The sequence below is a fragment of the Convolutriloba macropyga genome, chromosome 8 (assembly GCF_964194025.1).
Source record: "Convolutriloba macropyga chromosome 8, txConMacr16.3, whole genome shotgun sequence".
Taxonomy (NCBI): domain Eukaryota; kingdom Metazoa; phylum Xenacoelomorpha; order Acoela; family Convolutidae; genus Convolutriloba; species Convolutriloba macropyga.
The window spans coordinates 66612205-66639386 of record NC_134475.1 but is presented as its reverse complement, the minus strand read 5'-3'; the positions used below and the strand labels follow the sequence as shown (position 1 = coordinate 66639386).

The 27182-nt window shown below is 33.3% G+C and overlaps 2 protein-coding genes across 3 annotated transcripts in view; both read right to left on the bottom strand.

The window, feature by feature from the left end:
* The window catches only part of LOC142344936 (NEDD4 family-interacting protein 2-like), a 316413-nt gene that overhangs the window by 75009 nt on the left and 214222 nt on the right, over positions 1 to 27182 (bottom strand). The window lies entirely within an intron of this gene.
* The window catches only part of LOC142344933 (uncharacterized), a 54412-nt gene that overhangs the window by 22558 nt on the left and 4672 nt on the right, over positions 1 to 27182 (bottom strand). The window contains exons 2-3 of the mRNA XM_075397018.1: positions 25551 to 25603; positions 11591 to 11762 (exon numbers count right to left, since the gene is read on the bottom strand). Of these exons, the coding sequence (XP_075253133.1) occupies positions 11591 to 11762; positions 25551 to 25603 (225 nt within the window). The remainder of the gene's footprint in view (positions 1 to 11590; positions 11763 to 25550; positions 25604 to 27182) is intronic.

Here is a 27182-nt window from a genome sequence, read left to right as displayed (position 1 = left end):
TTAATTTGTCCCACCAACATTCGATTCACCAAATGGTGTTCAAATGCAAGCCATTATAGATGCTAACAACTTGTTTAGGACCGATTTTTGAATTTCAAGTTGTATCCATTTTTATTGCGACATTTTGCGAGAAAAAGTAGGTTTTCACAAATTTTACACAAAATTACCAAAAAAATTTAAATTTTGCACGCATCAAAAATTAAAAATTTGAGAGAAAATTCTTTTCAAAGAAACTCTTTGCCATCCCCTAAGCAGAATGTAAAAAATAGAACATTTTTTTGCAGCTTATACCTTGTAACCACTTTTGTGATATATACGAGAGCGAACATTTTTTTCAGTTTTCAAAGATTATTGCAATTATAATGAACGTTTTCTGTTGTCTTAATTTTGAAAAACTTTATTTTTTATATTTATCTTTTGAGTGATGAAAAATAATTAACTCTATTCATATTTTCTCAGAATCCCCATTCCACATCTTTTTGGGAAGTTCCCAAGGTTGTTTAATATTCTGACGGTTATGGACCAAGTTTTTGTCAAAGGTACAAAAGTTGAAACAACAAAACTAAAGCATAGCAAGAATTGTGTAGTACCAATAAATGTCCTAAAATGGAAAAAAAACGTTATCTAATTAGTTTTAAAAATGAAGGAATAAATCAAATCCAAACTCGTTCTCTTATGGTTACAATAATAAAGTAACATCATCTGGTAAATGTTTATAAACAATTACATTTTGAGACAACTTTGTTTATAAGGTTGCAGACGAACTTGCATCCAATATTCTCTTGTCATAAAAAGAAATTGATCGCCATAAACCGCGTTTTCAGATATTATATTTCTGCCTCTCGTACAATTTAGTAAAGAATTTGTTTCCGTCAAATGGATTTCTGACTCACTAAACTACAGATTTATATTTTGGTACACTGAGTGACTGGACTTTTCTTTAAAAAAGCATGGCTAAATGCAGTTACAGACTGTCAAAAAAAGTGTTTTTAAATGAATGCTTTTTATGTTTTTACGAAATTAAACAAATGAAAAGCATTCCTAAAATAACAAATATTCAATAGTTTTTTAAAATAATTTCTGTTTTATTGAAGGCCAGTCTAATGACTCAAAAATTAACTGCCGACTGTTCTGCAGCAGAAATTTTCTCAGAAGTAATTTTTGTATATCGAATTTTTTGAATTTTTTCAAATAAATGAATAATTCTTTTGCTTTGAAGCAAAAATGTTATCACTTTTTCTGAGTAATAAAAAACTGGCACTATCAATTTTGAAACCATAAAACCGTTAAAAAAATTGAAACCTTTAACAGAAATGTTCAGCAGTTTTTTCAAGATTTTACTCCAGCATAAGCGTAACAAATTTCTTCAAAGACAAATTTGTTCATGAGTAATCATAATTAGCCCATTGTGGATTTGTCCAACATCGGTTGTTTTAAATTTGCCTCCCAGTTTTTATACCAAGGAATCATTAAGCCATGATATAGGTTTTACTTTTGAGCATGTCTCCAGTATATTTTTTTCAAATTTGCATTTAGTTTTAAAATTTTAAAACGTTTGATGGGTGTCCTTACTATACGTAATTTACTCCCAGAAAACCTAATACACAGATTTAGTGTTTAATTTTTTTTCGTTTTCCGTTTTTTCGTCTTTACGCAACAATTGATTTCTCATTTGTTCCCGCTGGAACCTCTCAGTACTAAGATGGCTCTTACCAAATGCTAAATAAGTGTCACTGTTTCTTTTTACACTTTTGAGTTTTCAGACAGTATTTTCCTCTTGGCCCCATTGCAACGTTTTACAACTAGGGATTTAGTTATTTATTTTATCAATATTGCGTCACTATATGCAATATTAATGTTTCTTATTTTCAAACCCCAGACATTCGACAATTTTTGTCGTGTAAGATCTTACAAATTTCTTACAAAATTGTCTTATAAGTACTTATAAGATTATGCGTCACCTGACTAAGACTTTGTAAGACAATTTATGAGGTCTTACACAATAAAAAATTAATCAGGTCTGATAAGATCTTACACGATAAAAGTTCACTTTTGTCAGATCTTGCAAGATAAAAATTCTGCCTTATAAGATCCTACAAGATGAAAATTCTGCCTGAAAAAAAATGTTTATCGTGTAAAATCTTACAAAAATCTTATAAGATCTTGTAAGATAAACATTCGGAAAACTATGACCCATCTTTTTGAAAAGATTTTTATCAGATCTTATACGATAAAAATTCTTTAATCATTACACGTTCTTCAGATTGAAGACAATTCAGAGTTGCTTTCAAGCGGTAGCCAAAAACCTACAGCTTGGAACACTTAAATGTCAGAGCAACAAAGAGAAAATCATCCTATTTTGTCGTTTGAGACTTATAAGTTATTGTGAAAAAAGTCATTCGAGTGTTAGGAGGTTTTTTCTGAGGTGGTGATTATCAAACTAGGCTGAAATTTTTTCACGAAAGACCAAAACTCTATTGGACTACTAAGTTTAGCCATTGTACCTAGTTAACACTCAGAATAAAACTATCGCCAAAAATAGAATCAGCAAACAGTTTTTTGTTTCAGAATTGGTTAGCTGACCAATCATTTTTTTTTACTTTCATAGGAACTTGACTACGTTATACGGTTAATTTGAAATCATTAAAACATGTCCTATCAGATCATACACGATAAAAATTCTACCCTACGTAAAATTTATCGTGTAAGATCTGATAAGATACTTATCAGATCTTATCAGATAACGATTCTGCAAAATTGAATTATTATCTTATCAGATCTTACAAGATGAAAGTTCACGTAGGGCAGAAGAACTTTTATCGTGTAAGACCGGATAAGATCTTACACGATAAGTTTTTTGATCAGCATCTTATCAAATCTTACACGATAAAAATTCCAGAATCACTGGGGAAATTAAAAATATTGACCCAAAATGACAAGTAGCGAGGAGTTATTGGTGATATGGGTCACAAATCTCAAATACAGCTATCTGATATGTAATGGTCGATAGTAATGTTCAAAGAGCTTCATCTAGCGTGTGATATCAATATTCTTTAAAAAAATGGTTATTCGTTTGGGTAGGACAAATGAAATACTTTTCCCACAATTGTAAACATGCGAATGATTACATTAAACAATACAGAATTATTGTAAATTGAATGAATACATTTAAGGCCAAAATTCGATTTTTGTAACGCAAATTGAGCAGATTTTTTACACATGTAAATAGAAAAATAGGAGACACGTGAAACTGATTGACCTCTTATTCACGTTTTTCCCCATTTTCCAACTGTATATTCCACCTCTAAATCACTGATTCCATTCGCCTATGTCTCTAAAATTAGACCTATTAATTGGATCAGTCATGGATTAACAAAAATGTCACGCCAGAAACAGACAAGCGATTAGTAATTCAAGCTGGCTGCTTTTTCCCGTGGAACCCGCTAAGGTATAAACGACCAGCCAGTTTATTCACGCCGTTTCTTCTAAGCCCACTGCTCGTAGGGTATATTTTAGTTAACAGCAATTTCACAAACGTGTTCTTTGAGAAGTCTTGTGGTCAATATTTTGAAAAGAAATAACAAAATTTACAAGTTTTACTGGCTCTGTTTCTTGTAGCAATTTATATTTATACTTTCAAACCACAGACAAACATCGAATCTACGTGCGTGAAATCTTCTCAGTTCAATTTTGATACGAGGAAAACGTTGTTTGAATTAGAAAATAGTAACGGAATGAAAATACAGAATTTTATAGTAATTTCTTCTTTCAAACAATTTGACTGACTCAAAATTTTGTATATTAAAACGCTTAAATCTGGAAACAGAGAAGCTTTTAGTTTTCATCTAAACTCAATTTCAGAAATTGAATGTGCTCAAACGTGAAATTTTTCCTCATTTTTAGAAAAATAAGCTGATGTTATAAGTTGAAAAATAGGTGACACGATTAATGAATGGCGGCTGTAATTCATGAAGTAATTCCAATTGTAACAGATTTAGAGTGATCAATCAAATATATTGGCAGCCGTCTGAACAAAGTGGGTCTTTGAAAGGCGTTTGAGAAGAAGAGTTTATGTTATGGTTCATAACAATAAAAAATATATTTTGAAACAAAGGGAGCAAGTTGAATTACGGGGCATTAGAACACCAAACATCGCTCAACAATTTTAAAAAAACTGAAAAAAATAACAAAAAAATTTCTAAACCCTCAAAAACTTTAATTTGAAAGTGAATCAAATATTGCTTAAAGGTACAAACATAAAAACTTTTTTTGATTTTTATCAAAATTCTTTTATGGCGAGTACATCGCATTACAAAATAACTCCATTACCACAAAACTAATTGATACGTTTTATGATCACATGAAAAAAACCACGAAGCCATTTAAAGATTCATTCATTTTCAGCCAAAATAAATAAAAGTAAGCCCCAATAATTGCGATATAAGCTTGATAAAGAAAAAAGCGAAAATGAGATTTTTTGCAGGCGCTTACATTTTTCTTGACTTATCTACGAATTTAAAATTTAATCCTGCTCCATTTATAACTGTCCCAATACAAACCAAATCAGCCAAATTGAACAGCATAACACAATGATTTATCTTCTGAAATTCATTTTTTTCTTAAAATCAGTAAGACTAATTTTATTGTAACTAAACTACAATCAAGTGAACTTCTTGTATCCAAAAACAGTGTTGGAATTCATATGAGTCATTAAAAGCTTTCATCTCTTTTGAACAATTTTTCCTCCCTCAATCTCTCTCTCTCTCTCTCTCTCTCTCTCTCTCTCTCTCTCACTCCCTCTCCCCCCCCCCCCCCCTCTCTCTCTCTCTCTCTCTCTCTCTCTCTCTCTCTCTTTTCAGCATTTATGTATGCGCATGCCTTTCATCCAGCTGACTTCACAAAAAATGGGTAAAGTTTGTTCAAGACCTTCTGATCAATAATCTCAAATTGTTGGAAAAATGGCCATTTCTATTTAGCAGCCATTTTTAAGAGCAAGAGAAATTGTTCATTATTATTGCGAGAAAAGACAATTTAGTGAAATTTCTTTGTTTCATGAAAATGAGAAAGATGATTATAAATCTTCGAAGATTTTACCATTCATTTAACTTGTTAGCTGACCTTCAGTGTTACAATTTTTTTTAGTATTACGTCCTCTCAGTTTTTCTTCTATTTCAATCCCCCCAACTTTCAAAAAATCCCAACAGTTTTTGTCTTAACTTCTTTTTCTTTTTTCAGAGTAATTTTTTTGGTTTTAACGAAACTGCTTAGCAGCATGCATTGAGCAGCTGAAACAAATATTGATTACAACCGTATCATGACGAAAGAGGACTTATTTCTGGTTTCATTTAGAACCTATATCAGTCGGAAAATGTTATAATATTACTAAACATTTTTTTCGCAGCGAAAAATTGTTTTCATTTTTTTCGTTCATTTTGAAAAAAAAGAGCTGCATGCTGCATAGAAAATTAGGGTAATAAACTTTGTCAAATTAAATTTTTAGGCTTTCAGAGTTGTTCCATACTTTATTTTTATGTACGTATTTTGTTTAATTGGTTATTTTAATCTTTCTCCAGATCTTATGATCAATAGAAGTTGAAATTGTTACAACGAAATACGTTCAGTTGAAAGTTATTTTGAAAAAGAAATAACGACAAAATTAAAGGATAACTGTTGTGTATTTTTGAAAGCTGTGTTGATTGAATTAAAAAATAAAATAAGAGGACTCCTCATATTTTCTTTCTCAGTCAATCACCACAACTTTCAAAAATACACAACAATTATCCTTTAATTTTGTCGTTATTTCTTTCAAAATAACTTTCAACTGAACCTATTTCGTAAGCTTGATCTCATTTTATGATTATACGATTAAAATCATTGCTTTTAATCTCATTAATATTGTGAACACTTAATCATTTCATGCTTCATATAATTTCCGGTGTTCGTCATGTGGTTTATCACGTGATCAACTTTGATAATTCGTGCATTAACCGTCTTTGCTATGATTTCATCTATAAAAGCCCAAGTAATATATTTAGACATATGGGTCATGATGAATCATTTACATGGTATGAACCACATCATTAAAACCCTATCTGGGCAAAAGCAGTGTTAAGGGTAAAACTCCCCCGAGAATTGGGTTAGAAGACGGTAAAAGATCTTATCACGCTCTTACCACAATCTAGAACATGAATCACTTTACCCTCGCTCGCTCCCTTGGGCGCGGCAATTTTGGGCAAATATAAAAGAACCCTTTCTTTTGAATCCTTATGTCAAAACAAAACCCTTGTTGCTTCCAAACTCGAGTGCAAAATTATCCATCTTTCATTCTATTATTCCCAGTAGAAATTTTTGGAATTGAAAGGATGAGTCATGAGATATGTGAATAAATTGGGAGAAATTATGGAAAATGAGATTTATGGTTGGGAAAGGGAAACAAAAAAGCCTGTGGAAGCTAATCTGATAAGATTCAATTTCCACTGCCGACAAAAATGGTCGCCTCAAAATTTTATTACCAATTGCTATATTTTAAATCAACTACAAATTCAAAAGAAACGCATCATAAAACTGCGGAAAACTTTTCCAGCTCATTGTTTCCCAAACAGGGTCACAGTATAAAATTTTCCAAAACAAATTACAAATTGAGAAAACTTGAAAAATATAGAACATTTACCTTAAAGAACAAATTATAGAAAAGTCGGAATAGAAAATTTGAATTAAGAAAATTACTTCTATTTTCTAGAATTTACTTAAAAAAATTCCTAACAAGATTCTCAGAAAATTTATCACTTTATAGGAGGCATGAGTTATTTGTTAAATAGTAAATTTCAGTGCCGTTCGACCCTGGAGCCTTTCTAGAAGTTCCCTTGAATTAAACCTTTGGGGATATTTCAAACAAAGGCGCCCTCCTCTCTCTTCAAAAAGCGGGTGCAGCTAAACCAGCCTGCTTCTATATAAACGTATATGTATGTATGTATGGGTGATAGCTTAATTATCCGACAGCGAGTTTAGCCGGTAAAAAAAACCGAGATTTCAAGCCGGCAACCCGACCACACCGCACCCCCCCCCCCCCTCACATTGAAATGTTTGGACACATTGGTGATATTCTAATCAATAAGATTTGCCGACCAACCAAAATTAAACTGTCCGCTAAATTTCTGATTTTTTGTCGGCTAAAACACCCTGTCGGCCGAAATTCCAATGGCACCGTACACATGTACGTATGTATGTATTATTCGTTGGTGTAGTCGTAAACTAAATGGGAAAGAGAAGAAATTGAACAGGGGCTCTATTCTTTCTCCCGACTTGTGTTTAGCCCAACTGTGGCATTGTGTGTAAATAGCCCGTGGCTAAGGTGCTTCCCAAGTCAATTAGGTAAGCTAATTGCTATTCATGGCTTGCCGGGAATAAGCCTATAAATCCCTTTAAAATAATTTGCACTTTCCCCCATTTTCTATTCAGTGGATATGAATGCTAGCCCCTCCTGTGGAATTTCCATAACCTCTGGGCACTGGTTTAGGGTTTTTCTTTTGGATAATAAGGGGCCTAGTGCTAGTAGTAGTGCTAGTAGTTTAGCTAGAGATAATTTATACCTTAAGTCATAAAAACGCAAGGCTAAAAGAAACGCAAAAGCTAAAGTTTGAGTAGAGCTCTATAAAGACAACAAGGATTAACAATTGATAGCCATTTGGTAATTGTGTGACGTCTTGGGAAGCGGGTTTCGAAAACTTAATCTTCATTAGAGATAAATAGACTTAATTTGGGATAATATTAGATTCTAGATGACGGAAGTCTAAATGAGAGCAATATTGTACTTTGTCATCTCGCTTAATACAATTAAAGTTCAGACCAAGAAGTTCGATTGTTCCGAGTATAAATGCATTTTTTCGACAACTATTTTGAATTTCTTTATAAGTAGATGAAAGACAAGAAGCTTTGCACGATCGTTTGCCGAAATTCTCATTTGATTTTTCAAGATATGAGCATTCTTCGGGTGTAACACTTAATAAAAAGCTCGACATTATAAAAAGACTTAATAATTCCAGGTTGGAGTGAGGAGAGGGGGGGGGGAGGGGAATGACCTTGATTACATTTTCGAGGACACTGATAAAGTAGAGCCTACTTCCTTTCATAAGAAAAGTCAAACTCTTGGTACACAAAATTAGTAGAAAAATAACTACATTGATCTTCGTATACAGATCATCAAAATATTCCGAATTTCAAATTAAGTACAATAATTAGTGCTGTGCTACTGAGCAGCTTGGCAATCTTTGTTGAAAAGATAAGTGGAAACATTTGTTCAGACTGAAAAGAGCGTTAAACATCTCTTAGGGATCATTGTTTTTCATCAAAACGTTAAAAAATTTATGTACCCGGAGCCAACCACAGTCATTATCAGTACTGTGCAAGTATTACATCAGTACTGATTCAGAGCTCTGAGCATGTCAGTTTTTAGTCTTATTCACAACGAGTACGACTAAAAGCAAGTCTTGGATCAGAATTGCATTCAGACGTGTAATAATTTGACGTGCCATTCTTTGGCATATACAAAGAATGCCCGAAAAAGCCTGGAATTTATCCAAAAATGGTTCGAGGAATCGTCAAAAGTAACAGCAAAATTGACTAAAATTGGTAGGAAAATCGCCAAATATAGCAAAAAAATTTTCGAAAAGGAAATGGACAAAAAAGTCAGGAAATTGTCCAGAAAGCTTGAGAAAATGACAAAAATGGCCGGGAAATTGTCGAAAATTGTTCTGAAAATTTAGAAAAAATTCATCATATCCGAGCTAAAACAGAGCAAATCTGGACTAAACTGGCCCAGAAACAGCTGTAATAGCCTCGCATTGGCCCAATTGGGGCCAAACAGATCCCCGCGGAGCTTATTTATTGTTTGGCATGCACCATTCACCATTTTATAGCACTCCAAGAAAGTGACTAAAAATAGATGCTAAAATCGTGGCAAGTCACAAAAATTGCTGCAATTCTCACTCAAAAAAAATTGAAAAGTAGTTTTTGACTTTGGAATCAAATCGGAAGTGTTGCACATATCATGGAGAGGACTTGTCAGCCTTGCAGACTTGTTTTTAGACGTTGATAGTACTGATATATGCATGCAGACTTGCGTTTAGACTGGAACAGTACTTGCAGCTCCGTACGGGTAAAGTTTTTCCAGTTCAACTGAGCTTTAGAAGCACACCAATGACGCATAAACGAAACGCATTCAAGTATCTGATTTTCATTTCTTAAAAAACAAGAAAAAACTTTGGCTAACAATCCCAACTTGACAAATAGAGTCAAATGAAATTAACAAAACCGTACTTAACGCCAAGGCAATATCAATATTAGGCAAATCTAATGGCAAGTCTTATACCAGTACTGATTCAGAGCTACAGTCTTGTATCTTTTTACACTTGCCAGTCTAAATGCGAGTCTCGCAACATGCACTGCTAAATAGAAGTCATGGCTAAGAATTTAAGACTTGCACGTTTAAGTGCATGTTTTGACTAAGGCTTGCATTCAAGCGTGGAATCCCCAGACAACTTCTGGCATATACAAGAAAAACGTCAAAATAGCCAAGAAATTCTCCATAAGATAGACAAACGCAAAAGCAGACGGAAAATTGAGAGAAATTGGTCGGAAATTTTTTCAAAAAAATAGCCCGGAAACTTGCGAAAAAAATTCGGAAAATGGACAAAAAAAGCCGGTGAGCCATCCAAAAATGTTTTTTAATTTTAAAAAACAATAAGACAAAAACTTGGGTCAAAAGCCCAAATTCGCCATGTTTGCTCATATAGCAACCCATTTTAACGTAAGCGTTACTCGAAGACTTGGCCAAGACTTGCTAAGTTTTAAATCAAGTCTTGCCAGTCAAAAAACCAAAAACCGCCAACATAGCCGAAAAAAGTCAAAAGTAGCAAAAAAACGTCAAAATGTTTCGGCGTTTTCTTCGGCTTTTTTGAAGTTTTGTTGGCTATGTCTGATGTATTCTGGGCCGTTTTTGGCTATTTTTTACTTGGATTTAGACTTGCCTTGTCTAGACCAAGACTTGGATAATTACTTGCCAAGTCTTTGCCAAGATTTGCACAAAATGACAAGTCTAAAATGCGTCATTGTCTTAGCTCTGAATCAGTACTGATAAATAGACTTGCCGTTAGACTTAAGCAGTACCGATATTGACTTGGCGTTAAGTACGGGATGACGTAGAAATTACGTTTGAGATCAGAGAATGACCAAAACTCAAAATTAGGATACCAGTTTGACCTCAAGTTGTTTTGAAATTGAAACATGTTCAAACAAAGACAACGCAGGCAACAAAATAAAAAATATATATTCAGCGCAAATTCGAGCTAGAAGGCTAACTTCATTTTTTCACCAACAAACAACTAAATTTAGAAAAAATTCTGAAGCATTTTATTTCAGTTTAAGCTTTATTTCAGCTATTCAAAAGGTTGAAGATTACAAAAACCGTCAGTAATCGTCAAACTTGTGCACAAATTTGACGTTCTATATTAAAAAAACGAAGAAACAATTAATTTGAGAATAAAAATAATTTGTCTTTCCAGATCAACTTTTTCAAAACATTTTTTTCACGGTTCGCGCTCTAATTATGGAATGCTTTTGTTTTGCCTATCCTTATTCCTATGTCTTAAGAAATACAACTGCAGTTTGCAGTATCTGTTATTAACAAAACTGGAACATTTTCTAGGTCAATAATGTTTGATTATTCGCCTCCAATAATAATAATAATAATAATAATAGTAATAATAATAATAATAATAATAATAATAATAATAATAATAATAATAACAATAATAATAATAATAATAATAATAATAATAATAATAATAACAATAATAATAATAATAATAATAATAATAATAATAATAATAATAATAATAATAATAATAATAATAATATAATAATATAATAATAATAATAATAATAATAATAATAATAATAATTATTATTATTATTATTATTATTATTATTATTTTTATTATTATTATTATTATGGTTCCTGCGTAATTGCAGCGGAACAGCATTAGGCCTACAGTAGCCTGTTCTCAGCTGCCCTTTTTCTTATTAAAACCTGTTAAAGCCTACTAAAATATTTCAGCTGTAAAGATTCTGAAACCAGGTAAAATGCGTATAACTTCTGATCATTTTTCCTCAATAACTACAGCAAAAAATGGGTTAGTTACTTTTTCGTCGATGTCAAAAACGCACACTTTTATCAGCAATTTTATTTAATTTGGTAGGCAAGATGTGAAAGATACTAAAGATGTGACTGTTTCGGTTGTCATTTTTCACTGAAGTCAAAAAAGATCCGCATAACCTTCTCATAAATTTTAAACAATACATCACTAAAGTAAACAATTTATTATTATTATCATCATAATTAATTGATTTATGCGCGAAGATACACCAAGATCCTAAAAAAATATGCTTAGTAGAAAACTGAGCCTCTAATCTTGATTTTAAAAAAATTAGGAAAAATTAGGAAGTAAACATACTTTGACTTGTAAACTTAAACCAGTTGGTTATAAAAGTTATTTACTTGTTCAAGAAAGTAAGCGCTGGGCTATGGACTAACCGTGTTTGATTTCAATGCGAGTGTGATGTGTGGCACCCTGGCATCTGAATGAGAGACTGAATGCCCCAGTAGGATTGGAGGCAGAGTCCCTCACCAGAAAGGAGCCATTTTCCCTCCCATTGAGAAGGGCTTCCGCCTCATCCACACTCACTTGACCCCAGAACCAACCCGGCTGAAGCAGTGAACAGCGAATTAACATTCTGCTAGATCAGAAATATGAATATGTTTATTGGTATTTTTTAAAAAAAAAATAGCTTAAAATGGTTACAAAATAATAATCTTAAGAACTCATACGATAAATTGCGTGCTAGATTTAGCATGGTTTAGTATGTTTATTATCAAGTTGTATCAAGTCTCGTTTCACTGGGTTGTCAAACCCGTATTGAACTATAATTAAAGGGGAAATAGTTGATTTAAGGAGGCAGTGGTTCAATTTTAAAATATGACTTTGAACTTAATATAACTTAAAAAAAACAGAAACTTAAAAAAGCTTTTTTTGTTTTTTTGATGTCAAGGAGAGAGCATCAAAAAATCAGTTTCGGAGAAAAACCCACGGAAAAAAAATTCTAACAATTCTAACCAATATTTAGTAGGGAAAAACCCACGAAAGAAACGCCCAAGGAATTAAAACCTATGGAAAAAACGACCCTCTTGATAGTCAAAGAGATATAGCATCGTTTAAATGAAATGTATTATATTGAAACACAATTACACGATAAAAACAGATAGAAATAGTTTCTCAAATGACGTATTTGAAGCAATTACTCGCAAATAAGCTAGTTGCTGATATTCGTTAGCGGAACAGAGAACTCGTTTTACTCTGCCATGTTTCTCATTTTCTTTATCCATCTGCTTCCCCCCTTTGTTGTGCTACAACAAACTCTTGAAGCGCTTGTTATCTGTGTATGGCCTCCAATAATTTCCAAACCTCGTGCTTGCTAATTCGTGAAGCATCGATTCAAAGCCCCTATGGAAACCTTCTATAGGCATATCAACTTTGCTGTGAAAACATAATATAGCGTGGATGCGATTTCTACAAATTAAAACCGCGATAAAAAAGATAGCAGAACCAACTGATGAGATTCCAGTATCTATTCAGGAAGAGAAAGCGTTGAAATAAAATGGACCTGATACTCAATTGCTGAAAAATTGTCAAAAAATGCATTTAGCTTAATTATACCCAAATAATTTATCATTATTATTCTTAACCTATTCAAATTTCCAAAGTGATTTTGCGTTTTTGAATCGGTCTTTACCCGGGTTGACCCGTCTTAGATATTATACATAAGATCATTATTGGTTGGTCCATATGTGAAGGCCTATTTTTCATGCAAGTTCTTATCTTAGTACACAAGATACCATCGAAGGGCTTAAATATTGTATCTGGGATTCCATACAAAAACGGTTGAAAAGTCCTCATATACCGAAACATGTTTTTATTTTATATAATATTTAATATGGGTGTCTGGTGATCAACCCGGGCACAAAATGAACCTTTCCTTTGTCATTTTTGAGACCGGTTGTTCTTATAAGTATGCATGGATTGATTATATACAACATGTGTCGGTTTTTAGCCATTGATTCATAATTGAGTCAACAATTTCTGTCTCACATGTGGCTAAAACCAACAGCCAGGCCTTATCAAAATTTAATCAAGTTTAGCCAGAGCCGTGAAATCTTTTAGACCCAAGTACAGCTGGATCAAAACCACTTTGATCAATAATTCACAACTGTCGCTAAGAAATCCCAAACAAAGTGGGAATGAGCTTTCACGAATGTGTTTTGAACAGCATTAAACATTAACTTCACTTCTTTGAAACTTGAGGGAAAAGTTGTTTTCTCAACTTCCCTTCAAAGCAAAATAGACAATAAAATAAAATAGATCAACTATCCTTATTACGGTTAAAACTAGACGAAATTAACCATAGTCTATATGCTGCGTTGATAGTTGTCAAAACATGTTGTACATTTTAGTTGTTCTTCTTCTTGCTTATTAAAACTTAATAGATACTAAAAAGCAAACGAGAAAACAGAATTGAATAGATAAAAGTTGTTTAGTCGGTGTTACACGCACTTTGGGCAAAATGGGTCTTTTCAGTCTCTGCCCTTATAAGGCAGATGGCCGCGTGAAAAGATAAAAGAAAGTGAACTCTGTATCTTGTTATGTTATATTTATCCCATGTTCAGCTCATGGTCAATTTCGTGAGTGTACCAATGCTTGGACTATACCAAGCTACTGTTTTAAAACAAATAACTAGCAAAGTATAAACAGTTTTTCTGCTCATTTCGTGCCAACCGTGTTGAGGAATTTTGTTTTTCACTTGTAAGAAATCGCCGTTTTTCAATCGTTTTCATCAGATAAAACCGATCAAAGCTCTTACGTGGTAATCGTCGTTTTTTTCGTTGTTTCGTCGGGGATTCGAAGCTTTGAACTCCCGATAAATTACCTGATGCACTCACAACTGCGCTATCAGCTCCTAATACAATCATGCCAAAACAATCTAATAGAGAAAAACTAGTTCAAGATCAATTAAACGACGAAAAAACGATCAAAAAACGACGATTTCTTTTGAAAAAAAAAACGACGTAAGAAACGACAAAAAACGACGAAGAAACGATCATTTCTTACACTTAAAAGACGACTTAAAAAATGATTAATGCATTTAATTTACAACATAATTTATACTTTGGCATTATTTCAGGCATTTGTTCCCTGAGAACCAACAGACGGCTCAAAATGATAATTGATTCCTTGCAAATGATTTTAATGGAACCGATTTCTGCATTGAAATGAAGATTGATAATAATTGCAAGATTACTTAAAAAGCTGCATAAAGTATCAAAATGAAACAAAAGTTTTGATTAACAAAAGTTTTGATTAAATTGAAACTGTTTCCTTCTTACACCCCTGTGAACAAGACCTTTTGTTTTCCTTAGCATCTGTGAACAAAAACAATGTTTCATTGTATTTTATGTGTAGTTTTAGCTGAATAAGAAGTACAGAAAGCAACCGACATTTCAATAATTTTTTGCCCTTAAAAATGTGATAATTTTATCAATTTGACAAGGTGAATATCTCCAGGTGGGGGAAAAAAAGTTAGGCGGTGTTTCAATAATTGCGTGACCTAAAAAAAACGCCCTACATAACTTTTCCATATGAGCTTTGAAATAACAGGTGATTGTCGAGGCCTAAAAATACCCGAGAAAAATGAAAAACTGTTTGCAGGCATTTTGCACTTTGAAAGGTCAACAGAAGTAGGTGAGATCGATGAACGCCTATGTGGACTTTAGTAGCCTTAAAATTTGAGGCCACAGAAATTACACTTATTTGTCACTGTCACGTATGTCCATTCCATTCCACCATTTTCGATCAATTATTTACCAAAATAGAATGAAATAGTGACTATTACAAATGTAGCCCAACCTACAAGTTGTGTGCCGATAGTTCAGAAATCGCCAAGGCCTACGCATTAAAGCACAACACTGAAATCAAATGTAAAAAACGGGTGATGATCAGCACAAATTAATTTTTGTATTTTTTGTGAATAAACTGAATTTCATTTGTTCGATGTCTGCGAAAGTTAGAACCCCTCGGCTGACCATAGTTGATACGTTTATTCGAAAGAGGCATTAATGACTGACACCTATTTATTGACACCAATGAATTCGAGGGCTCCGAATCAGTCAAAGTTTGTTTAACTTTGACTACGCCTATACCGAAATGATGACCTCGATAACTTCTCGACAATCATATCACATAAATTAAATACAATATATAAATTGTAATTTTTTTGAGCTCACCAATACCAAAGCTACAAAATCCTTACGGGTCGGAAAGGGAAACGTTTAACCCCGATTCAGGAAAAACACTTTTCATAGCAAACGCTTCTTATATTTACAGGCACATTCTAGTAACGCTGTTCAAATAACAGCTGTTCTAGATATCTGCTGTTCAAAAAATATTACCAGTCCAAAAATTTCCGCAAAATGTTTATTGGTTCCAGTTTCCCAGTCAAATTTTCACCCGTTAAAGTCTCCAGAAAAAATGGACCAGCATCTCGTACTTGAAATCTTAGCGTGCTAACCGTTACACCAACTGGTCAAGCTCTCTAAATTAGGACTCACATAACCTATTCTCGTGTTCTTTCTTGTTCCTCAAGGCTTCAACTCTGTGGCAAAATGTACTTTGAACAAGTAGATCTTCTGGTCAAACTGTGCTTAATTTACAGTAGCTTTTTCTCTCAGTCTACACAAAAAATGTGACGAAAAGAAAATTCACCGCTAGATTCACCGCTCAAAGATGTCGTATTTTGTTGGTGAAAATGTCTTTTCACCGCAATTCTTACTTAATTCTCGGATGAACTTCAAGTTGGTGTTTTTTTTATAAATAGAATGCTGTCTTCATTATGTCTACCATTCTATCATAATGCTTAAGAGTTTTAATTACTGAGCTGTGATTGAACTTAATTCTGATCTATTGTCCTTTGAACAGTCACGTGACTCAAGAACACGAAATGTGAATGAACAGAGAATGAACAAAAGAATGAAAGTGTGAATGAGTGGCTGCTTCATTTTCAGCATACCAGTTAACACAAAGACATAAAACTGGTGCGAAGTCACGCCACCCGACCACCAACCCCAAATTGGTCCCCCGGGTGCAACCCTCTCCAACCCCATTTTGCAAGGGGGTAACAAAGGGATAAAAAATCCGCCTAATCTTGTAGTGTCATTAGCGCATCACCTTTGAGACTTAATTTTATATTGCACTGCTGCAGGGCTCATTTTTATTGCCCAAGGAAATAAAGAGAGGGCGAAGAAAGGAAAGAGATATATATCCCCCTGCTTCAATTTTTCATTTCCTTTTTAGTATTGAGTTTACGATTCGCGCCTATAGCCCCCGTCAAACATGTAGTTTGATGAGGAATGAATACATGTATTGACTAAAAATACTTAATATTCTGTATAAAAACTAAAATTGGTGACGATATCAATTTTGAGAAGCTGAAACGCAATTTATCGCTTGACGTTTTTCAATTTTGTCATTAAACACGAGTTTAGAACCCTTTTCGTGTGGTTTCGAGATTGTGATTTGAAAAATGTAAATGCGTCATCATTTTAAATTGCCATATTTATATATTTACAGCTAAAAAATCAAGGATCTGATATTGAAGTGCTTGAAATCAAGGTGCATATTAAATTGTAGTTATCTGCAGAGAAAATTACTTTTTACTGCGGGTGATTAATGAAAATGTTTTTTCCGGGGGCTTAATGAGAAAAAATGACAAAATGCCAGTGACGTAGATTATTAGGTATGCCTCTAAAACAAGTTTTCGTACATTTATTTATTTTTTTGTTTGTGTGTGTTTGCGTTTGTTTTTTTTTGTTTGTGTATAGTTTTATGTGCGTAATTAAACATATCTGTATGTTTGTGTGTGTTTGTATATTTGTCAGAGGGTTGCCTTTGAATACAGTTTTCATCGATCGTCTTTTCAGAAGGCACTATGGTTAAAGAGGGGGGGGGGGGGGTGTAGTTCTAGGCCAAGTATAAAAGGTCTCAATATCAGACATCAAATGATATTCTTTCCCACTACCACACACACCCATACACACTCCAGCAAAAAAGGAGTCTACTGTGTGTTTTACACTCGAGTAAATTTCAATCAAATAATGCTGAGAAGGATTTGCGATGCTAGTCTCGTGTAGTCCATTCTCCGTTTGATTCAAAATAAATCAATAAAACCCTACCGGCGAATATCATTATTTATTCCAGTTATAAATATATGTATTAGTTTTGATGTTGGTTGTCGTGTTGTGCTGGATATGCAAATTTGGATAACCCCAGCGGAGTAAAAGTGGGTTTGTATTTCACTTTTTGGGGGCGAATTTGAGGATCAAATAAGGGGGCGAAATTAGAGGTTGAGGAATAAACCAGACATAGTTCAAAGGCTGCCACGGTTAATTGGGGCCAGACGCCTCTTACGCATATGATCTAGGCTGCACTTGAAATTTGGGTTTTTGATTTTTTATTGCTCGCTGATGACACGTCACCAATTTCCTTGAAGTCTGGGGATAACTGAGGGGTAGATATCGTAATTCAACCTTGGCTATCTGAAAAAGCGTGACTTTACCAGTTGAATTTATCTCTCAATTATATCCCTGATTAGCATCCTATTTATGACCCTATTAACAAAATCTTCTAATTTTTTATTGAAAAATCACACTCAGTTCAAGCCACTGCTAAAGAATATCACTATTTTACAAGTTTCTATGAGTGGAATAAAAACAAAAGAGGTCGCATTTTCAAAAAATCGGCTTTTTCATATAAAAGAATTGATTTTTGGAAGAAAATTGCCTCTACGAGATAATAAATCATTAAGCAAAAGAGGCACATTAACAACACTCTAAAAGAAAGTGAGATCGATAGTATGCATCATTGAGAAAAAACTTATATCAAGAAACCTGAGAATCAAGACACCTGAGAACGGACAGTAATAGTCTAATGGTGCTCTTACAAACTTATAATAACTTACTGATTGTATGTTTATTCTGTCATTTGGTATCAGTTTGAGAAAGAATTTATTCAATATTATATTAAAAAATGGCCCAAGTTTATTGAAAGGGGAAAATCAAGCAAACAATTTAAAAAAAAAACGTAATGGATGTAATGTAGAAACCGTTACTGAACTTCAATATGATCATATGATACACTTCAATGATATCAATTCAATAGTTTTTTGTGCCTGCTTTTCATAAATTTGTATTTCATTTACCTGAAAAATAATTACACTAGCTACACGAAGGTCTAGTTACAGTTTTTGCCTACTTTACCTAAATGAAAATTTTTTATCTGTTTATCCATTGGAAAAAAATACAGACCCTTTTCGAAAACAATAGTAAAAATTCTTGCGGCTTTTTTGAAAATCAGGCGCTCTATTTACTATACTTTCAACTACCGACGAAAATAGTACGTTTTTTTCTCAATATTCCTTTGTCACTGGTTTCTCGAGCATGGCCTGAGATCACAAGTTTTACAATAAAAGCCAGATTTTTCAAAAGATTGATCTCATCATGAATATCAACATCAACGTCGTACTCAAATCTCCGAGTAACGATTCGTTAACTGCGATTAATAAATTAAGACCTAACAAAGTTATTAAAAAAATTTATTAAAATAAAACTTGTTGTACTCACTTTCTGGCACACCTTTTATAAAATATTTTGATAATTTGTATCGCACGATTAGCAATAGAAACTTACAGTATAAGCACGTATTCCAAAAAATATGACCAACGAAAGGACTTCAATCATAGTTTGTGTTCTTTTCGGTGAACCTAATTTTCCTCACCTTTAATCAAAGTTGATAGTTGTCAAACTTTAGTCATTTTATCGCTAGACTCAAAGAGATTTTTTAACGTTTTACAAAAAAAACTATGACTTTGATGAGATAATATTTTTTTGCAATTTTGCACATTTATTAAATGCCTTGTTCTTTTAAGAGACTTTAAATTTTCTTTTGGTACCTTTGGAAAACAATTATTGCAGACTTGTCCTGTTGAACAATTTCAGTATTCTAAATTGATCTTGACATAAAGTATACCAGAATTAATTTTAGGCCTGGAAAAGTGTTTGAAGAAAAGCGCTTATTCCAAATTTTGCCCGACTCTGGACTGGGATCAAAAGTTTAGTTTAAATGTCTCAAATCAAAATCACATAATTGGTATTTCGTCTTAAGATGTCAAAGTCAGAAAATTTTTTGGTACTAAATTGTGCTCCCTAAATCGTCATGTTTGCAATTGTTTTATTGAGCATTAAAATCTGAATTTTCAGACGGTTCTTCACATTAATAGCTTTTTCTAGAAAATAGCAAAAAATTTTTTGTCTCTGATAAGTGTGAGTAACTTTGTTTTATCAAAATTTGGCAAAATGTACCCACGAAAATCAAATTGGCAGGTATGAGATTTTTCGTCTTAATTCTCGCTATTGCGATATTCGTAAAAACAATTAACTTGGTTAACATAACGGTGGCTAACAATAAAAACTTGTTGCTGTTTGATTTAGGCAAAACTGTTTTTAGATAGGTTTTTGTGGATTGAGCTGCATAGACTTAAAATCAATAAGATACTAGATCAATTTGACTTTAAAATGAACAATTTTCATGACTAGTGTTATGACTAATGACTTAATCTATACTAACTGATAATTTTTATAGCTAATTTTTAAAAAATAATTTGAGTGCTTTGACGACGAACAATTCTTTGCCATTCACAAACTCATATGACCACTCCTGTTTTGTTCCTAGAAAAATTGATTTTTTCTACTATTAGTTTCCATGGTGAAATGTTCCATTATATCAAGCCAATGCAAAAGAAAGCGTATTTTTACATATATTTGTGAATACTGATAGCGATAGTTCCCTTAACTTTAGCTTTTATTCATTCCCTGACTATAATTAGCCTGTATTTTGTATTGCATCGCTTAAAAACCTATAAAAACGTAGGATTTATTAATTAGCGTAGGATTTATTAATTTGTCAAAAAAAATTTTGAGATTCAAATTTACGTCATATATTTTCTAATTAAATCTAGATGACGTAAGTTTGCGAAAAGGCTGAGATTTGTTCAACAAGTTACGCAGGTTTTAGCATTTCCATTATTGCGCGTCAGGATAGGCGGGCCATAATCAAAAACTGATCGACATTTGAACAAATTTCATTATCAAACTCTGTGTTTTTTAATTTGTGTCTGTTTGTTAATCAAGTTTTCTCAAGTTATAGAGGTCAAGTTAGGCTAGACAGACTAGAAACGTTTAATTAATGTACCCTAAAATGGAACAAATTTTTGTTTGCATTAATTGACGATTTCACGTCATTCGAAACAGAAATTATGAAGAGCAAATTTCACTTGACACCAGCAAAATTTCACGGTTGAATATCCATTCTCTATTTTGAGTATAAAATATCAATTTGAACTGCTCATAAAAACTGAAGAATTGATCTTTTTGATGCGGTTTGAGGGGGAAATTGCAGGTGAACTGACTACTATCTCTCATACTGGGTGCTATGAACCGTAGCCGATAGGGGGTTTAGCCGAAAAGAAAAAATGAGAAATTTAGCTGACAGCTTAGTTCTGATTGGTCGACAAATCTGATTGGACAGAATATCACCAGTTTGTTCAATCACTAAAATTAGTGTGCGGTAGGGTTGTTGACAAAATCTCAGTTTTTGTTTTTCGGCTAAACGCACTATCGGACAATCCGGTTATTGTCTTCATACATGCTTAGCCACGTGGGGATACAAAAGAGCAAATAATCAATGCACAAACAGACAAACAGGAAAACAAACAAAACCAGGGCTTTTGTCTCCATTAAGACTTCAAGTTCAAAGACGCAGCGCTTAATCGACTGGCTTAGACACAATACAGGAATATGAGAATACTGTCCCCTTTTTAAGGGGTATCAAACAACTTCAAAGTAACGATTAATCGTTTAATGGTTCTCCTTCTGATTTTTCAGCCATTCAGTTCAATAAACACGTCACAGTGAACTAAAGTGGAAAAATCGTGGAAACACGCTTTCGATATTTTAATATCTTTGCATGGTCATAATCGTATCATTGAAGCTTCCAAAAATTATATTTCCTCAATCCATTTTATGGTTACGATTTATAGATTTTTAAACTGGATTTTCCGTTAAATTTTAGATAAGTGATAAAAACAAGTTAAATGATAAGTTAAATGATTATTGGTGGATGTAATTTTTTTCAGCAGAAGCAAGTGGTTGCAATTTTATCAATTTTGGTTCAAAATACCTGAATTTTCGCCTCCAAAAAATATGCACATAAGAAGTAAAGAAGCATGAACAAAAAGACAAAAATAGCTGTTAATTTGAAATTTTGTTGTGAGGAATCTACAATGGGGAATATATATGCGAGGCTGTTCTGTTTTCTTGTCAAAATTTAATTTTTTGCTCACGCATTGTAGATGGAGATCATTTTGTAGCCCTTGAAGGCTAATTTTGATTTTCATAGAGCAACTACAAATTTCATTGCAGGTTGAGAAAGGGAGCTGTTTAAATAGAAAGAAAAACAAGGAGGCTCAGTAATGTGCGTAAGCACATAATGTTCCGACCACGCTCATCCATATTCTTGACTTAATTGGCTACAAACAATGATGAAGAGATAAGAACTATCAAAACATACAGATCGTTCAATAAACAACCAATGGAATACTATAATTCCACACTAGAGGGTCGATGAAAATTGTTGATAATAGGACTACTAAAAATGACAATAAAAAAATCAAACGACAAACATTATTTTCGACCAAAACTCGATGTCTAAAAAAAAGAAATCATAACAAAATTAAACTTGCATCAGACAAAATAAAAACAAACAGTTTAACCTATTTTTCATTAAATATGATATGAGACCTGTCAACAAAGCAACTAGTTAAGGGGTCGACAAAAAAGAGTAAAGAAGTGCGAAGTTCAAAAACACTTTTCTATTTTTGAAAACAATATCACAGTTATTAATGTCATTAGATATCAACTGAATTCATTAAAATGTTCATTTATAATTCCAAAAAATGCAACTGAGACATTTCATTATCCAACTTTCATTTGTGCAAAATTTGAAAGCCAATGGATCTTACGATTATTGTTATATATTAAAAGGAAAACAAAAACCCTTTGAATTGTACTAATAAAAAAAATCTCAAACATTTTATAAAATCTCGTAGTAACAGTAGTAACAGAGCCAAGAAACAAATGTTTGAAGAAGCTAAAACTGTTATAAAGAACAAATTATAGCTCACTGGAAACGAGTGCTCACCCGAGTTTACAGAGACTGAGCTACAAATCGACCAAGAAAGTATATAAAAAAAACGAATCTCAAAAACTCAAATATGTTTTTGAAAACAACTTTTTAAATGTTTTAACAGACTTAACATTTCAACAAAAGATGATGGATTGAAATGCAACACCTCAGGAAGCCAATAGGGTCTGTTAAAATGAGACTAAGTCACGACCCCGCTAAATATCAACAAATATATAGAGAAGCCAAAACTTCAAACATTTTACGACATCACGCTGTTCAAGGCGCTATAATTATAAGATGTTATCTGAAACTCATTTTTGTCTCCTCATGATAACATCAACGAGTCTTCCTTATAGAGGGACTACGTAGACATGGCAATAAACCCAAAAATAGAACAATATAGAAATCTCAAAAACTTCTGACGAAAGTAATTGATCAAAGCAATCAGTCATAACGAACAACCAAGCACAAGAAAAAGTTTGAATCAACAAAACAAATTAAATTGATGCTGCTAACTAAGGATATTGAGTTACATGGTGACAAAAAAGCAAAGAAGTGAGTTGAAAAATTTTATTTTTCTTTTTGAATTTTGAAACTTGAATAAAACAAACAGCTATTAAATGAAATTTTTAACTAGGTTGAGGTATACGTCCTAGAGAAGCAATTGAGACCCGTCGCCGTCGTTATAAGGTATATGGCGTACAACAACAAAAAGACAAACATAGGCCAAAACAGAAAATACACAAATTTTTGCGAGATAACTGTGTCTCAGCCCAAAAAGCATAAACTGTTCAACAAAAACTGTTAATATATCCAGATACGCCTTTTCCCAACGTTGTACTTTTCCCCTACTATGCTTTCCTTTATGTGGACTCGTCAATAACGTGTTAATTTGACAAGGAAACAAAAGGGATCTCATAAAATTTGCAATTATGCTAAAAAAATTAAATAAAATGAAAACGAGTAGAATAAAAACAAAAAAACATTAGTTGAATATAAAACCGTAAGCGGCATTAATTTGTAACTCATTTAACTAAATTTTAAAGCATTAATTTGAAAAGAACTCGTTTTCTTCCTGTATGTACTGAGACTGCGCGCGAGGTTGAGAGAAATAATATACAATTTAGAGCTCAAAAATGCCGAGTTCAAAATTTAACAGATATTTTCTTAAAAACAGATATATTCAAAGTCATAACAGACATTAGATAACAACTCAAAAAATTGTTTATGTTGTTTCATGCCTCTATGAAAGTCTTAACAGACATTACATAACAACTCAAAGAATTATTTATGTTCTTTCATACTTCATGTTCAAATTAATTGGATCGTTGGTTGGGGACACTGAGTCATTGGGCTTCAAAAATAGAATAAAAGCAAAATTCAAGATCACAAAGTTTTTACGAAAACGATTTGTCAGAGCCATAAGAACCATGAGCTTAACTCTGAAACCATATTATAATCTCGTTGGGCCTCGTTTATTGCAAATAGAATCAGTTATTAATTGAGCCCTGATTTTAAATTCTTGTCAGTAATTTACAAAAAACATAGCGGAAATTTTTTGGAAAAAAGTTCGCGCCTCATTAAAGTTTAGTTACTTCTTAACGTAAGTATCCGCGGTGAAATCGAGCTCAGCCCAAATTTTGAATCGCGTCTAACAAAACACTCAATTGTTCAAATTGTTGCACAATAGATACATTTTAAAGCAAAATTTTTCAGTTTGCCAAAAATAAAAAATGCATTTTGTTATGAGAAAAAAAAAGTTTCTGTGGAAAGCTGTCTTATATTGGAAAGAATTGACGAGTTCTATGGTTTTACCTCTGGAAAAATTTGCTCAATGTTCATTGTTCTGAACTTGATCTTCTTCATAATAACGAAAGTCACACTCAGGGTTGCTCAGGAATTTGAGTTTCCCCACAAAATTTACTTAAAAAAGCTCTTCTTCTCAGAACACAGAAAATTTTTTTGACAAATTTCAGACATAAGTTGGAAAATTCTGTGCTACGCACAGTCTCAAACGAGTCGTCTTGTTTACCTTCAAAATCCACAATATCTCAGCAGTCTACTTTTTCCATGTTTTTGGGAAGCAACTATAAGAAATTGCTCTGTATACGCAATAACAGCCTTGTTTCCCTTCTTTCAAAATAAATATTTCCTCCTCAAAATTAATGAACATTTCATAAATGTACAAAATTCAGTTCATACACCTACCGAGGTAGTCTTGTTAAGTGCATGTGAGATGCAATATTAGAGTGAGGAATTGTTAGACCGGGGGAGGGGGGAGGGGGGGGGGGGTAGTGTTGTAGGAACTAGAGTGCTAGAAAGAGGGGTGATTATTGAAAGCAGTAGATTTGAAGCCCTACGTGTCAAATATAGCAGAGACGTGATAGGGTTTTCAAATGAGGGTGCTATAGTGGGGTGGTAGTGGTGGTAATGTATGCATACTGTCTGAACCTCAGATTAGCTTTGACAGCTTTTAGGTTCATTTACAATTCTCAATTAGCACTCAAACACTTCTAACAGCCTCAACCACCTTTCTTAAATGAACAAACTATATACATCCATACCTCTGTAAAAATGCACCAACAATAAATTGTTTGTATACTTCAATCAAACGTACATAGAAAGCAAGGTAAAAATCACATAATTGCTCAATGCCCTTAAAAGTTCTTGCCGATCACCCGAGTGTTTAGCCGACAACCAAAAATGAGAATTTAATCCGACATCTGGACAGCGCGTATAAAATTGGTTGGACCAATGGTGGTCTTTTGACCGAATATATTTGACGACCAAGATCTTACCAGCATTCGCCTTCCCCATTGCAAAAGGGGAGGGAGATAATTTTTGACTAGAGTTTAAATGAACACATTTTTGAACAATCAGAACTTATCTGAACCGTAAATACATTGTGTATTTTAGAAGGGTGGGGACAATTATTTTCTAGGTTTCAAAAGGGGAGGCCTTTGTTGAAACGATCCGTTGACCAATTAGATTTAATCTGATGGCTAAATTTCAAATTTATCACTTGTCGGCTTAACGCCCTGTCGGCCACAATATTCGTTGCAGCTGGGTTTTTAGACGCCATGAATTTATATCCTAATTTTTCATGCTTAATTTTACAGGAAGTGAGTTGAAAAAAGAGGAGGAACTTACATTTGAGAGGAGCAGACTTTGACGCGTCTTTTTCATCAATCGGTCGTCATTGCCTAAAATTACAATCGTTGTGACATTTGTATTAAATATCGGAAGCAGACAGTTTCTATGCAATTACACTGCATTAAAAATTCAGCTACTAATAGTTTTGAGATGAAATGCTTACGTAGTTTAAGTAATTTACGCACGACCAAATAGGGATCAAATTTATAAGCAGTCTATTTTTTGACGCGACACAAGTATTAACTCAGTTTGATGTAATTGAATAAGTAAGTGTGTTTAACTAGGATAATAATTTGCATAGTTTAAAAATCTCTCCATTAATTCCAGAAATTATTGAATTGTTCCCCCTTAGGTCTTTTAAAGGTCATGGAAGAGCCTTAGTAGAAGTAATGTGTGTACGGTAGGTTTCATATCAAGCCAGAGAGATTAAAAAAAAGATAAACCAAAAAAAATATGGATTTTTCTAATTTTTAATTTTCTTGTTGTAAATCTCTTCTCTTGGTTCGAAACCTACCGTACACGCATTACTAGTAGAATATTTGGATACTTTTTTCTTATAGTCAGATAAGATTTTTGAAGACAACTTTGACGAGCAATTGGTTAGCGATGGCAATTTAAAAATTCCTGCTGAACGCAGTAAAGTAAACTAGCAACTGCTCTTATGTCTGCTCTATAGAGAACCAGAACAGTTTTACAATAACAAGTTAAAAAAGAGCGAGTGAGGAGTTTTATATTTTTCAAATGCCAAATTTTGTTATAAAATCCACAAATTTAATTCAGAAATTGATCAAAAATTGCGAGAACCAAAAAAATGTCACTACTTTCTCACGATATCCTCAAAAACACTAATCGTGAAATCCAGTTGCGGATATATCCAATTTTAAAGCAAATTTGGGATCTTTTCCGTTTGTGCCCTCCAGTACGTTATGCGCCCCCAGTTACAGAGCACGTGCCATTACTTAGAAATTTTTTACGTAAAACTTTGGCACGTGCAACTGGGGGGTTCAGATAAAATGCACTCACTAAGATGGAGGGGGGCATAAACGGAAAAGATTCCAAATTTGAAATAAAATTGCTTATTTTGACTGGTTTCGACAAACGCTTATAACTCTAATCTTAAAATATGGGTCGTGAAAAGTGGCGACAAAATCAAGTAAAATTACTCGATATTTCTGCCATTGGTCACGTTTTGGCGTCAATACTTGGTTGATACGTTCTTTATTTGTCAATACATTGTCATGAAACGTTTTTTTGGTCAATACGCTGTCTAGGTTGATCATTTCTTGGAGGAAATACAGTCGAGGCTCTCGCCAAAATCAATACAAAGTCTTTCATAGCCCATTTCGGTCGAGCATGGTCTTTTCATGGTTAATTTTGGCCGAGCACTTTACTTTCATAAGTCTAGATCTCAACTAGGGAATGATAGCTGCACATAGATAATAGCGGCCCTAAATTTTTTCCACCATGAAATGAAGTTATTTGAGACAGAGAGATTACGATCGCGCGTATGATTCTACCTTATAAGCTTGCCAATTTTTTCTTAAATTATGTAGTTTTTGCTTGTGCTATCTCTCAAATCCACTATTTAACTGAAAGCTACCAAATGTTATCAATAAACAACCAAGAAAC